At 46.6% G+C, this 15,070-nt stretch overlaps 1 protein-coding gene across 1 annotated transcript; it reads right to left on the bottom strand.

The window, feature by feature from the left end:
- Positions 1-12,821: 12,821 nt before the first annotated feature.
- HOXD1 (homeobox D1) lies at positions 12,822-13,673 on the bottom strand. Its single transcript, XM_054829485.1, has 2 exons — positions 13,232-13,673; positions 12,822-13,093 (listed from the first exon to the last, which is right to left on the bottom strand). The coding sequence occupies exons 1-2, from the start codon at positions 13,671-13,673 to the stop codon at positions 12,822-12,824; spliced, it is 714 nt and encodes a 237-aa protein (XP_054685460.1).
- Positions 13,674-15,070: the final 1,397 nt, after the last annotated feature.

Here is a 15,070-nt window from a genome sequence, read left to right as displayed (position 1 = left end):
GTTGATGCTTACTATTCAATCACTAAGCATCATCTTCACATGGTAGTGGAAGTATGCTATTAGAGCAGTAGCAAAAGCAGAAGAGCCAGTAAATACATTGGAACAATAGAATGAGAATTTAAAACAGTGAGGTGGAAGGGGACTGATTATTTTAAAATGCTGAAGAAAGCTACATTTCTAGTTACAGTTGTAAGTTGAATAGCACCAAATTACAGAAACTGAGCAGTCTTGACAAGTTGAGTGCCTTTGTATTAGGAGAATACAGTCTAAATTAAGATAGTGTGTCCTATTTGAGTCCTTTCATCACCAACAGTACTTAGAAGGCTAAAAACACAAGACATGCTGCAAAAGTTAACCTGATAAGGCTGAGCGTAAATTAGGTATGAGCTAAGCTAAATTCACGTTACCACCCAATTAAAGAGGAAAGTTTTCCTGTAGAGCTCAGTTTGATACAAAGAGCTCATCCCCAGAAATGGAGGTGGATGATGCAAACTAAGTCTGGGAACAGAAATCAGGAAGTAATCCAGCAAGTATCAACAAATACATACCAACAGAAACGTACCAACAAATCCAAACAGTTAGCCAAAACAGGAGCAAAACTGTGTGGAGCTAAGCCCGTGCCTTCAACATGCGGTAGGACACAGATGCTCAGGCTCCATTCTCTGGGACAGGAGATCAGGGCAGTGTTTTCAGTTTCTGCATTTCCAGTTCTCCACCCTGCTCCCACTGAAAGGACTGTTTTAGCAGAGCATCTTGTAGGAAATCCTCCAGGGAGATCTTCAGTGATGATCGATAGCGGCAATGAAATCGACTCCATCACCACCTTCGCCTTTATTCGATACGCCCCTCTCCTCCCCCAGCTCTTTGAGGAAAGGCATCACTCTTGTGAGCCTGGCTTCCTGCAGGCCCTGCATGCGAATCATTTCTTCACTGGCCACACCATTAACAAATGTCTTTCTGGTAACTATCTCTCCATGCCATGGAAAGCTCCCCAGCTTTCACAGATTTTAAAGGCATAACAGCAGATCCCAAGGTGCTAGTCCCTCTGCTTTCAGTGCAGAGAGAAGGATGCACTTTCAGGTAGTATTTCAAGGGAAACCAAAAGGCAGAATTAGGCTGTTCCTTGGGCTTTGCAGAACATAAACCAAAGTAGATCTAGCAGAACCATTACCCCTTAATAAGGGTCTCAACTTACGCAGGCATGCCCAGAAGATGGAGTACAGTTTTCTCATAGCCCATCTCTCCACATGGTCTGCCTTTACCAGGTAAGGTATTAATTGCTAGGGTTAAACTGTCTGCTGGGGAAACAGGAATAGGCCATATATACATACACTCCATTTTAAATAGAATGGAATTTTCATAGGATTAATCTTATGCCTAGAAAAAACCAAGACTCTGATTAGTTCCCTTAATGTTATTTAAATGGCTTTTAAAATGTATGTTTAATTTGTATTGTTCTTTTATGCCATGTTAATATTTAATAAAATGTATGGCTATCAATAGTGTATACCTATACCTGCAGTATAAGTCCTTTGCAGATAGAATTCTTAGGAATACTTTTTACAAGAGTAATTGGGAGATAGTAATGGAAGACTTTTGATCTCCTGCATTTTTATTTTTAAGCTATTTGCTTTTTAACACATTCACTATTGCTGGCCATTACAGTCTGTCTGGCCAAGTGTACCACAGGACATAAGATTAAGCAAATCACCAGAAAGCAGAGGCATTTGAATGAGTTTCTCCACATTTGAATTCTGCTAGGTGTCACACACAGTTCCCAAGTTCATGAAGCACATTGTAGGCTAAGTCCAGTTTAAGGTGGATACAGTGGTATTGTGTGCCAGACCTGATTGCTGATAGCAAACATTCCTCTTCAGAGCACTGTTGAGGTGGTAGAGGACACTGCAGAGTTCTGTGTTGCGGTATGACGTTTCTTCATCCCAAGACAACAGGCTGGGGCCACATGCTGCTCAACAGACCTCATCAGAGCACTTTTTCAGCACACAACTGGGGACCTCTGCCCAAACTTCTGCTCTCCATTTCCATGGAGCAGGTCTCTAACAAGTCAGGACTCTCCAAGACACAAGAGGAGTGCTGGGAGTCGTAGATTCAATTAGGAATGGTTCTCTGTGAAAGAGAGCTGTGTGGAAATTTCACTGATGAGTGAAACCTCTGAAGGCTGCTTGTGTGGTATGGCTGGTGTTTGAGAATAGGCCAAGTGGTAGCAAGAGACAGCAAACAAACCAGCACTGAAACGCCTGCTCCTTGCCTGGCCCGCGGCCAGGCTACCCCTCTGGTGTAACTTAGGGCATCCCGGGGGCTGCTCTGCATTATGCTGCCTGTCAGTGTCTTTAAAAAGCTATTACGGCTGCTGGGAATCGCTGCAATGAAGGAAGACTTGAGTAAGGCCTTCCCTGCCAACACATCCCGTGCCAGGCAGCAGCAGGAGGGTGTTTTTAGCATGACTTCATGCCAGAGGTTCTCTGTACACTAAACAGTCTGGCAAAGTACACAGAGCAACGAAACAGATGGATCTGGACTAGTGTGATCAAATGGATCTCACAGGGCATTCAGTGTATCTTTAAGGCAAGTGTTTGCCTATCAGGCATTTCGTGCAATCCACTGTTAGTCAGTGACATTCATTCCTCAGTGAGAAATGGTGCCAAAATTGCCCAAGTGTGACCCAAGTTGCAAGTTTGTCAGTCACACACAGAGTCCCATGAGTTTATTAAGGAGGTACCATTTTATATGAGAACCTGAACTCAAAGTTGAGGCCAAACTTTCACCTCTGGAGCTCCTGCACACTTCCTTACAAAGTTGGCATGTATGTCTTGTGGGAGCATCCATGACTGATTAAGAAATGAAAGTGGTTTTATGGGAGTTCAGGTGTATCTTACAATAAATTTTCACACTATAATAAAATTAATTACATGTTGCTGACAGTATTCTCTTATTTTTATAATCAGGCAGGTACAAATTTTGGTCTAATAGTTGTATAAACAAGATAAGGTATGATTTCTAGGAACACACTTCTATAAAAATGCAATAGTCAGAGTATTAACACTAACCACTTTGCACTTATGGAAGATACTGCACACTTAATTGACAAATCAATTAATGCTGATGCATTTCCAACAACTCACATGAGGATAGAAAGAGTTTTCATAGAATTCAGAGGCATAAGAATAGCATTTCTGAAAACAAACAGGGGATCTCAAACTGTGTGTGAAAGCCATTAGACAAATCATTTTCTTCTCCCTTTCCCACTTACCTTCTTTCTTGCCTTATTTTATTCAGCAGGGTCAGATTTTCAGGGGTGCCAAGTCTATCTTAGCACATCTGTCATCCTTGCAGCTGCACTGAGCAGGCATCAAAGCAGTTGTGCAGAAAACCCAACTTCACTGTTTTACTCACTGGAGGCATTACCAGCCCCCCGGCTCTTGCATATCCCTGTCATTCACAGCAGCTGCTGAGGAAGCCTTCCCCATGCTCTGAAATAGCTAAGATCTTGAAGTCAGATCTCAATCTTCCCAGCTTTACCTAAACTTTCATGCATGGGCTCTGCAGGTTGGCAGGGCAGAGCCTCAACAGCCACAGCCCATCCCACTGCTCTCAGCCCAGGGCATCAGGCACCTCCATGGGGACAGGGACATCAAGTCATGGGTCAGGGTCTAAGTAAGCAGGAACCATGGCCAGGCAAAAAAAGCAATTGCCCTAGGCTGAGCTTTAAATAGATCTCCTGGGCTGATGGGCAGGGTGTGGTGGGGGTCCCAGGTGGGGCTGGTCAGGCCCATCGATGCCCCCAGGACCCTGGCAGTGTGTCAGCTGCACATGGAGCATGTGTCTCCGTGCAAGTGGTGGATTTAAAGCAATAGGTTTCACATAGCCTATGCTATATGAGACCAGGATTTGGCTTTTAAACAAAATCTCAGATCAGAGGGGCCTGCAAGCAGGAGCTCCCAGAGGGGAGACAACAGCTTCGATGGGACTTTGCCCTGGTTTCACTGCCCGTGCTACTGCACAGGTCCACACTGCCTTCCTCCACCATCCCTGCCAAATTGACTCTACCTTTGGTTGCCTTGGATCCAACTGGTGTTAATGAACTGCTTCCATACTTGTCTGTCTTTAATCCCTAATTGACCAGACACCAACAAATCTTTTTTTGAAGCATGGATCAGGGCTGCATTGTCAAAACAGCACGAATGCCAAAGTGGCAATCATGACTTCAACTTGCAGTAGTGATGGCTGTAAGGGTTCATCCTGATATTTGTATAGCTCATACTGCAGCAAAATCCTGATCCATCTTGTTAATGAAAGTAAGAATAATTGTTCACAGTTTGACTGTAGGCACTGGTTAGGCAAGTCTTCTCAAACTCTAAAGATGTTATCTGGAAAATTAAGGAGCTGCAATTGAACTCAGTTTCTGGACAAGTGTGGTAAATACTGAGGAGGTTTATTAATTCATCACAGCTCCTTGTGAGAGGGTCTAAATCCTTCTCTGGAGGCCGGCACAGAAAGAATTAACTTTCTCCTTCCTGTAGAAATGATCACAACTGCCTACCCTGCATGGAGGGAAGAGGCAGCTGTAATGAATTATTTATCTGTAGCACACTGTAAGAGGGATGTGCTGTGATTAATTGTAGAGCTGGGCAGGAAATGGTTTCTTTGTCCCAAAAGATTTTTGAGATTAAAAATGTGTTGCTATTCCACACTGGGATAAAACCAAAACCCCTTTAAAAGATCTTAAAAAGAGAGAGCGAGCAAAACCCACCTACAAAAAAACCTCATCAGTTGTATGTGTAGGACTCTTGCAACATGAAAACCCAACAGAAAATTTTAACACCTAAGAAGAAAGTTTGGTAGAGAATTCATCGTGTCCAAACCATCCCATACAACCTCTGTATCCTTGGGGAGCGCTCTAGGGAGGAGACTGACACGCTGGAGCAGGGACATGAACCTTGTTGATCTCACATGAACGCTGTCTGCTGAGCCGGGATGGGGCTTAGCTCTTGGCTTTTTGTGCTGTGCATCTCACTTCAGCAGAAAAGTCGTGACTGGTTGTCCCTGATTACTTGGTCCTCAGAGAAGCAATCCATTTATACTGACTTTTCTGTTTTTACGGCTAAATGCTGCAGAGCTTTTATAAACTTTTTTCCTCCAGATGGGAAACCTCCTTTTTTAAAAAGCTTATATGGAAATGTCTTTTTATTTTCTGAATCATTTCCCCCATGTGTCTCATAAATAAGAAGTTTTTCTCTAGTTTTTTTGTCAGCACTTCCAGTTGACATGCAGCCTGACTGTACAGGAGTGCCCTGCTGTATTTTTAAGGGAGACTGAGAACTGATTCACTAGATATGACATAGCAGAAACTTCGGAGGTTGAATCTACTCCATCTAAAATCATTGTCTTGTTCCGTAAAAGGAACAAGAAAATCTTTGCCATATCTTCATTACAGCTGCAGAAGTTCATACTTGACATAGTTTCTCCCCAGGGTACAACTGTGGTAAGGAAAAAAATTATGCTGACTGAAATAACTTGAATGTATATAGATTAAAAACATATGGTCTTTTTAGTAGTGGGTATGAGTTGGTGAAGCTGGGTACCTCCTGAGATTTGTGAGGAGATGTGGCAGATCAGATTGATCCCTTTCCTGGCACCAGTAGAAGGAGGTGAGAAAAGCACCAGGTGTCTCCTTTGGTCTTTTTTGAGACCAAGCAGCTAGAAATAAAAAGTAGCGCAGCAATGATTTCAGAATATTTTGCAAAGAATATGCACTTGGAAACTTTTTGAACACTGGGACATGGAAAAGAAATGCCTGACTGAGAAATATTTTCAGCCACATGAGCCAGATTCCATTTCCATGAGTGTGCAGAGAGCACAGGCTAGCTAAATTCCAGGCCAGTCCAGCAAGCAGCCATGTGTAAGCATGACATCCCCAATCCATTACCTCCTCTCCATTCCCTGAAGGCTGGCAAAAGTTACAAGAGTAATGTTGTTAGGATCTGAAGCCTTCTTAGTCAGATGTTCAGAATTAAATGTGTTTAGTAAAACGAATGCCTAGGCTTGCCAACGTATCTCAGCTCTGGTACAGAAGACTTACACTGATGAGTCAGATGGCCAGTCAGCCTGAACTGTCAGCACAGTTGAATGCAGACAGGACCAATGCAGAACAAGCCCTGAGACTGACAAACCCGGGAAATGTGAGCAAATGGTGGCACTGCTTATACGTCATGTGGCCACCGGTGAGGCTCAGGCCAGCCTGCAGCTGATGAAGGCTTTAGGAAACAAATAGCAGGCTGGAGGTGACCACGGATCTGGGGGTCTCTGGATTTGACTGCTGCTGACAACATCCAGATATGCCATTATCTTTCTATTAAAAACAATGTATTTTAAATTTAGGAAAAAAATCTTTAGAACAACAAGCCAGAGCCATGCTCTTCTAGTTCTTGAAAGCACAGCCATCTGCCTCTGGGGTGGGTGAGCTCTGCTGCAGGCCTTAGATCACAGGCGACAGACACAACAGCATCATAGATGACACTGACAACATGCAGACAGGATGTAATGCTTTTTTTCTTCTTTTTTTTTTTTCTTTCACATTTATTATTATCCCCAGAGTTGTGATAGTCCTCTTCTCGTGTGGCTCTTCCTGTAACAATTCACACCTGTGAAGTCTCAAATCAGATTACCAAATCTGTTTGATTTGGTACTACATTTGAAAAGCAACCAGAAGCTCCAGGCGGTCCATTTCTTAAGTGAGACGTGACATTAAGGGTGTTCCACAGACCTGTCCCACTTTTTTGAACTGTCTGGTCACATTAAAATGAGAGTCAGAGTGGTCACAGTGCTGAGTTTTACGAAATCTTGGACCTATTATAAGACATCACCCCATTGCGTGCACTGTGTTTTGGGGTCTAGTCTCTCTAGCATGAGAAAACGGGTTTGATGATAACCCATTGGTGTCATGTACCTACCACACTTTTAGTCAGCTGAATTTCTAAAGGGAAAGATAGATGGGGTTTATTCTGGAAACCCAGGAGGGTTTCCAGAATAAACCCAGCAGGGTTGTGGAGGCCCCCTCCCTGGAAGTGTTTAAGGCCAGGTTGGATGAGACTTTGGGCAACCTGGTCTAGTGGAGGGTGTCCCTGCCTGTGGTAGGGGGCTTGGAACTAGATGGTCTTTGAGGTCCCTTCCAACCCAAACCATTCTATGATTCTATGATTCTGTTATTGATAGGCTTTTAACACTGTTTGATAATTATCATTGGATTTGATACACTTGGATGTTGAAGAAAATGTCACTCCACATAAATGGTATAATTTACAAATCCATAAATGTGTGGGGTTTAAAAATAATGATTCTAATATCTATGCTTAACATATGGATCTGATACGAGAGATTGCAGCATTAGAAACTGTTTCCATTATCTGAACAGTAACTGCACAAAATCTGATCTGAGTAGTCATTAAAAAATTTAGTGAGGTTTTTATCTATTTTCAAATACCACTCTAAACTTTATTGTGTCTAATATAGCTTTCTTGTTGAAGGAACATAAAAAGGGGCATTAGGAATGTAGATTTAGTGTAGCACAACTGTTAAGATGAAGAGTAATGACTGGGAAGCCTTAGCTCTCAGGTTCTCCTGCTACACTCATGTCACCAAAATCATATTACTGGGACGCGGGTGGTTTTCATGGGCTGTGTTGGCAGAAGGAATGGTTCCTTTTGCCCAGCAGAAGCAGCTCTCCTGCTCCACTGAATTCACACATGGGTGTAATTTCCCGCACACCCACAGCAGCATGGATCAATGCATTGCAAAGGTCTTTGCTCTCCGTGTAAGGGCACGAGCACCCAGGTTAGGTATGTTCCCCATGCTGGTGGGTTGAGGGGTCTCACTCTAAGGCCAGGGCCATGGGCCAGACTGCTTGAGTTAGACCTGTTAAATATTTTCATAAGGCATGGTATGCCATCCTGGTTAAAAATGCCTGGGTTTCCAGAATAAACTGAAATTTCATGTGGTTTATTCTTTGTAACACTATGCTTTCTGATGAAGTGTAGTAAAAAGATCTCTTTTCCGGGTGGTGGGAAGTCTGATAGGCTGGTAGAGAAGAAACTGACTGTATTTGTTCGTGTGTGTGTTTGTTTACTTAAACTGCTGTTTTTCAATCTGCTAATCACCAGGGGCTGTTGCCTTTAGAGGAAACAAAAACACAAGAAAACCAAAATTGTTTATGAAAAGCTCTTTTGTGGGCCAGTAGTCTAATTTTTTTCAGTATAAAGGAAGCCTTGTCCTGCTTACAAATAGTTCTCAGGACTGTATCTCTGTGTGAGATTTTAGCACTGTATGCAGGCCTAAATTTAAGCCAAGGAAGATTCACATGTTGCACAGTTGAGGGTTACTTTGTTCACTTGGCTGGTGCCCAAGAACAGCAAACGATTTCTGGATAAAATGAAAATATAATAAGACACTGGCTCTGGACAGTACCTTTTCCTATATATTGCCCAGAATTATTTGGGGGGCATTTTAGAGATATGGTCGGGGGGGGGGGGGGTGTGAATAATAGACATTGTTACAATAGGGACAGAATGATTTGTCATTTGTTTCCCCTTTCTTTCCTTCAGCAGGGTGCTTTTCCCTGGCCAAAGACACGTCTAGTTCACTGACATGAGGAAGTCATAAAAAATTATGGTCGAGATTGAGTGAGTCACATACATAAAGCTATATGCAGCCTTATATCGCCAATAGAAAAGGATGTGTTTCCCCTAAACTTCAGTCACCTCTTAATGATAAACTGGTAACAACCACGTCTTATTTGGGGTTTCTCTCCATACCTCTTTCTCCTTGGTCATGAGGGATTTGCAAGTGTTCTCAGGATTTCCTTGGAATTTAGGCTAACAGCAGTGCAGGACAAATCGTCAGTATGATTTATTAGCTGTTAGAGACAAGTGCTTGGAACTACAAGGAGGTCTTTCCATTTTGTAATTTTGCCTGCAAAGATTTTTCTTAAAAGAGGTAATAGTCTGTTCTCCTCTACTAATAATCTGTACCATTTAATGCGTAAGCCACCGTTCCAGGTTTTAGCAATAAATAGAGGAAATGGCACACTTTTAAAAGGAGATTAAAATGTGGTGATTGGGGTGCATATTTTTGTTTTCTGGCTTACTGCTGTGTTCTTTCATGCTCAGAATAAACCTGTGTATGCAGCTCATACCATAAACCAGAGTCATTGGTTTGACCCTCGGCAAACCATTCCCTGTGCTGTATTTCCAAGTGATAACATACTCATTCCGTTCTGCAAGGGAAGCCAGATTATCCAAGCAAGCCTGGGTTCTTGTCTAAGCTTGGTTTTCAAAGAGGTGTGATTTTCTGTTATCACTTACTTACCTATCCAAAGGATATGAAATCTCTACATTCACATATACCGCTTAGGAACAGTAATTTTACAACTTTTTTTCTCCTTCGAAGCCTTCCAAATCAATATTTTTGTTCTGTTTCAGGCAAAATGGGAACACATAAAAAAATTATTTTTTTCATATCCCTTTGTAGCCTGTGGCCCTTTGAGCAATAGTCAGTAGGCAAAAATTAATATATGACTGAAATAGAATGCTCTTTCTGTGGTTTCTAATGATGTTTGAGGGAAAATAAGGCCAGGAAATAGTATTTTTATAATTTGTGATAAATTATATGGTGGTGGGTATCTAGTGAGGCAAGTCTGGAATATTTCGTTCTGACTGCGGTAGGAGCTGCAGCTTGTGCTCTTACCTCTATCTGCCTAACCTAAAACCTGTTTCCTACTGCTAGGCATCAAATTGAACATGTGTGAGACACAGCTCTTGGGATTAATGTTAAATGAGTGAATCTTAGACCTTATCTATCATTTATTTGTCTCATGTGTGCACCCATGTATATCACAGGCATTTTTATTTAATTATTCAGGAATTGGCACATGACTTGCATTAACTCCTTCCTCTGGGTGTCTTGCTGACAGAACAGTGCAAAGGAGCAATATCTAATCCTCATACAGCTAAAACTGTTCATGAAGAAGAAAGATCCTATTAAACTGGCCCTGTCATGTGAGCAGAAATTACACTTAATACTAAGTACCAGTTCTTAAGACAGAATATAGTTGTGTTCATACCAGCAAATTGATTCAGACTGCCATAAAAGAGTTGTAAGGTTTCGTCTTAATTTGCAAGTAAATCTCTATATATTCAGGCTGTGTCATTTTGATGGATACAGAACTGTGCACTGCTACAAGGCCAGCACATGTATTTATTTATTCAGGAAAATATACGGCATGAAAACATTCATTATAAAAGACTTAGTGTGCTCTAATGGCCTGATCCAGCACCACTGAAATCAATGAGAATCTTTCTTTCCACGTTGGTAGCGCAGGAGCATGCCAGCAGTGTGGAAAACGTTCCTCTGGCCTGAAGTGCCTAGCACAAATGTCAAAATCATTAGGAAAATAAAAGGCTGACAAACCAGCAACCCCAAAGACATGTGACAAATTTGGAGGCAACTGAAAACACAGCTGTTTTCTAAAGTTTGCGTGTGAACCATATGCTCTTAGAAAGGTGGGTTATTCTGGCTACATGTCTATGCTTATTTGTTGTTTAAAAAAACACAGAGTACTAACAGGATATTTGGTTAAAATGTACCTTAAAAACAGATGAAAATGGTTGGTTAGTAGTTGACTTGCTTTTAATATTCAGCTTGCAAAACAAATTTGATTTACTTTAATTTCCATTAATTTTACCAGATTTTGCTTTATTCAGCCTTCAGTATAAACGCTTGTTTGGTGTCATCACTTTAATAAGGAACTGCAAATTACATATTTTGATTGCACCTAGTTTCACATGAGTACTTCAGTCCTGAGAATTTTTCAGTGATAACCCATGAAGTGAATCAGCCAGTGGGATGTGAACTGTAACAGTGTATACAGAACAAAAATGTCCCTGTGTGCATGCACAGCCATGAGCCTCTAACTTCATTGTACTTTCCAGGTACAGTCAGGATATGATGTGTAAGCAAACACCTCTATCTTGGGAGGTCCCCTCCCTCAGATGCTCACTGCAGGGACACCCATCTCCTTGCCAAGGAGGCCTCCTGTCCCCGCTGAGCCGTGGGCCTGTTGCCGCAGCATCATCCCAACGTACCTGTCCGGCTTTTGGGAGCATGCTGTTTCCCAGGGCTCCCACCAACCTCTGCTGAAGCTGCCATCAGAGGTGGCTTCCCAGTCCCTCAGCAGAAGAGAAGTCTTCATGAAAAAGCCTGCAAGCAGAGGGGCATCTTGGGGAATGGAAGGCAGTACAGAGAATAAGTATCCCCTACATTGTGGACTTTCTGATTTGAGACATCCATCTTCATCTTCTCTCTGTGTTTCTTTTGCCAAGCAAACATCCAATGAAGACCAACAGCTGTTCGTGTCTGGGGCTGACTTTCAGACAGGGACCTAGCACTTACAGGTTCCCTGACATCCATCTCCCCTGGTGCTACGATTTGTTCTTCATCCCAAAGTCCAACACCCAAGAGAAATCCAGAGCAGAGAGTTGTCCAAAATCATTTTGTCCCACAATTAAATAAAATCCCCTTCCCATAAATCCAGATGTCATTCCTCTTCACATTGCTGTTATGCTTTCCCAGTTACAGACAGGAGAAGAGTCTAAACTTGGCTCTTTTGTCCACTTTGATACTGTTATTTTATCTCTGGGAAAGAAGAAATCAGGAGAAGTGAGGATCACTGGTGAATTTTGCACTTGTATGGAGTAATCAGTCATTGTGACTCTTTTTGAACAAGTATCCCAAGTAAAAGACCCAGGAATCCTCTTGGTCTTTTGCTAGCAGAGGTCTGTGGTTGAACCCAAGCATCTTTCTGCACTTTAACAGCTCTTGAGGTTTTGCATGTGGTAAGATTTGTTGCAAACTGATTTAATATGGTGCTTTTTTTTTAACCATAAGATACAATCGAGCCTGGGAGAGCTGGATGATCTGAGAGTCTGGGCCTGGATGCTGTAAGAGGCTTTATGTTGTCTTGTGCTTGCCCAGGCACATGCGAGAGGTGCTGGGAGCCAACAGAGCAGCTGCTGGCCAGTCCCCGGGCAGCCCAGAGCCTCTGCAAGGAAAATCCCAGCACCCCTGCACTTTCAATGGGAAGAGGTGCTCCTCCTAAAGGAGTTTTTCTTTTAAAACCTTCCCTCACAGTTACTAAACAGATTTCAGACTAAATCAGCCACATCAGGAGAAGGAATGGGAATGAATGAGGAATACATACAAGTATAAACAGCCTCTTTTTTTGCAGCAGTTTTGCGAAGGGCAGGGCAGAAGACAAGGGCACTTTTTTCAAAAGGGGATCTTGGACTCACACTGGTAGTGGTGACCATCCCTGCCCCCTCCCGCCAGAGGAAGTTTTCCCCGCTCCCCTCTGCTCTGCTTTCTCGGGGTTTCTCCCCCTCTTCTGCATGAACTCTGCCTGAGCCTGCGGATCTCTTTTTTTAAACGCAAAACGAAGACAGTGTCGGCAGCTTGGGGCAGCCCCCCGCCGTGCACCCACCGCCCACGGATCCAGGGGAGCTAGCGGAGCTGCTCTCTGCTCTCCCCGGGGGGAGCGGCAGTCCCCGTTAGGTCCCAGCAGCAGCGTTTCGGGCTGGCACCTTTCCCTGAATCCTCATAAATAAAACTGTAAATAAGTTGCAATAGAAAAAACAGCGGAGCTGCATCGCCGCGGTCCCGCGTGAGAGGACACCTCGGGTGCCCCGCCGGCCGCAGCTTCCAGCCCAGTCCCGACGTCCCCGGCAGACCCCTCCGTGGGGTGCGGCGGGGCCTCATGCGGGGCCGCCCGGGGCACCCGCGGGCGCGGCGGCGGGGGCGGCCAGCGCCTCCCGCTCCCGCTTCTTCTGCTTCATGCGGCGGTTCTGGAACCAGACCTTCACCTGGGCGTCGCGGAGGCGCAGCGAGCGGGCCACCTCGAGGCGGCGGGCCCGCGACAGGTACCGGCTGAAGTGAAACTCCTTCTCCAGCTCCGTGAGCTGCCGGGTGCTGAAGCTGGTGCGTGCGGGACAGGCAGGAGGTTCCCCCCCGCACGGCGCCGCGCCGCCTGCAACGCCGAAAAACACCGCGCTTCAGCGGGGACAGAGGAAAGGAGCGGGGCGGGGGTCGGGGCCGGGGCAGGAGGGGGGCAGATGGGGAGCCGGGATGGGTGCAGCCCCCGCCCGCGCCCTGCCGCCCCACTCACTTCTCCCGGGCGGGCTCCGCTTCGCTCGCATCCACTCGAAGGTGCGGGGCGCCGCCGGGGCCGCCGCCGGGGCCAGGGAACCGGGCGCGGGGGCGGCCCCGGGGCAGGGCGAGAGGCGCCGCAGCCCCCCGCCGCCCGCGCCGGGGCAGGGGCAGGGGTGGCCGGGCTCCGGCGGCGGCGGACGGCCGCTCCCGGGAAAGATGGACGTGGCGTAGCCCGGCGGCCCGGCTTCGCGGGACGGCCGGTAGCCGGGGCCGGGCGCCGCGGGGGAGGCGGCCGCGTACCCCACCGCCCCCGCGCAGGCAGGCGGCGGGGGGGGCGCGGCGCTGGCCGCGGTGCCCAGCGCCAGGAAGGCGCCGTCCCCCCGCCGGGGGTAGGGGGGCTGCGGGGCCCCGCGGCACAGCCCCGGCGGGAAGGCGAGGGGAAAGTACCCCAAGTCCATGGCCCGCGGGGCAGCGCCGCTCCCCACACCCCGCCGGGGCAATATTGCCCTAATATAGGGCCGGGAGCGGGGCGGCACGTCCCGCCCCGCGGCCAATGGGAGCCCGGCGGGGGGAGCCCGCACCGGGGGTCCCGGGCGCCGCCGGCTCACCTGCCCACACCCGGCGGCGGGTGGGCAGCCCCCCCCCGAGCCCTCCCGGGATCCCCTCAGGACAGGCCTCTCGGTCTGGACTCGCCGGAGCTGCCGCGCACTTCGGAGCCGCTTGCCGGGAGTTTGGAGGGTCGGTGAGCCGGCGCCTTCCCGCTACCCGGGCTCCCATCCCGGGGCAGCTCTGTCCCCTCCCCTTGCCCCCGCTGCCGGCCAGGCCCACGGAGGCTCTCACGGGAGCCCACGTAGCCCATGAGAGCAGCCGGGGGCGCGGCGGGCTGCGCAGGCACCCCCAGACTGTCCGCACTCAGGGGGGCGGGGGTTGCTGCACCTCGCGGCAGTTAATGGTCTTGCTCCATCAGATAAGTGCTCTGCAGCCTCTCAAAATTGAATCCCCGGGCTCACCCCGTTAATGGGCTTTCATTTTTCCCTTGGCTATTCAGCATTGTTTACTGAGCGTTTGCAGCTGGCAGAGAGTGCAGCAAGTTGCACTGCCCAGCCAAACCCTCCAACTCTCTCTCTTGGTTTTCATCCCTCTGGAATGGCAGGGAATAGGAACGAGCGTGGAGGATGTGAGGCCTCCAAATGCGAAGACTCCAGAAGTGATCATCTTTCCCTAAATGGCGCCAAGTGACGCTTGACCATCCAGTCTGAGGTACACATATGCTTGATTTGGATAACGAATAGGTTTGGTCCAAATTGTCAACTGATAACCATGTGTCAATGCGGTTCAGAACAGCAAAAGCACCAGGCAGAGCACGCTTGAGCTGTGGTGACTTGGGACTGGACAGACAAGGAACATGAAGAAGGGCTACATCATGCCACTTTGAATTAGACATGTAACCTTCTAAGTCTTAGGAGGTGGATGTGGACTCAGCTGGGAAATGCAAGGGTGGTACCTTATTAAAAAAATATTTTATTTCTAAATAAAAACATGAAATGCCTTCATCCATCATCCAGTGCCTTCCACTCAAAGGCCCAAAGAGCTCTATCAGCTCTTGACCAAAGTGCTGCTCGCTGTGGTCAGGAAAAGACCACAAATTTTGTGAGGACCAGACATGATGCCAACCACCCAAGGACAACCATGATCCCAGAGAAGGAAAAATTCCACTGGGTCTTGCAGATTTCAGAGGGCTGGGCTGGTGGCAAGGAAGGGACAGCATAGGAAGACACAATAAGAGCATTTCACTGACTCAGCCTCAACTCTTTCCCATGGAGACTTGTGCTCTGCAGCTCAGCCCCAGCTGCCC

This window comes from Grus americana, chromosome 6 (genome assembly GCF_028858705.1).
Source record: "Grus americana isolate bGruAme1 chromosome 6, bGruAme1.mat, whole genome shotgun sequence".
NCBI lineage: Eukaryota > Metazoa > Chordata > Aves > Gruiformes > Gruidae > Grus > Grus americana.
Note: the sequence above shows the minus strand (reverse complement) of the source record. Positions and strands in the feature narration are given on the sequence as shown.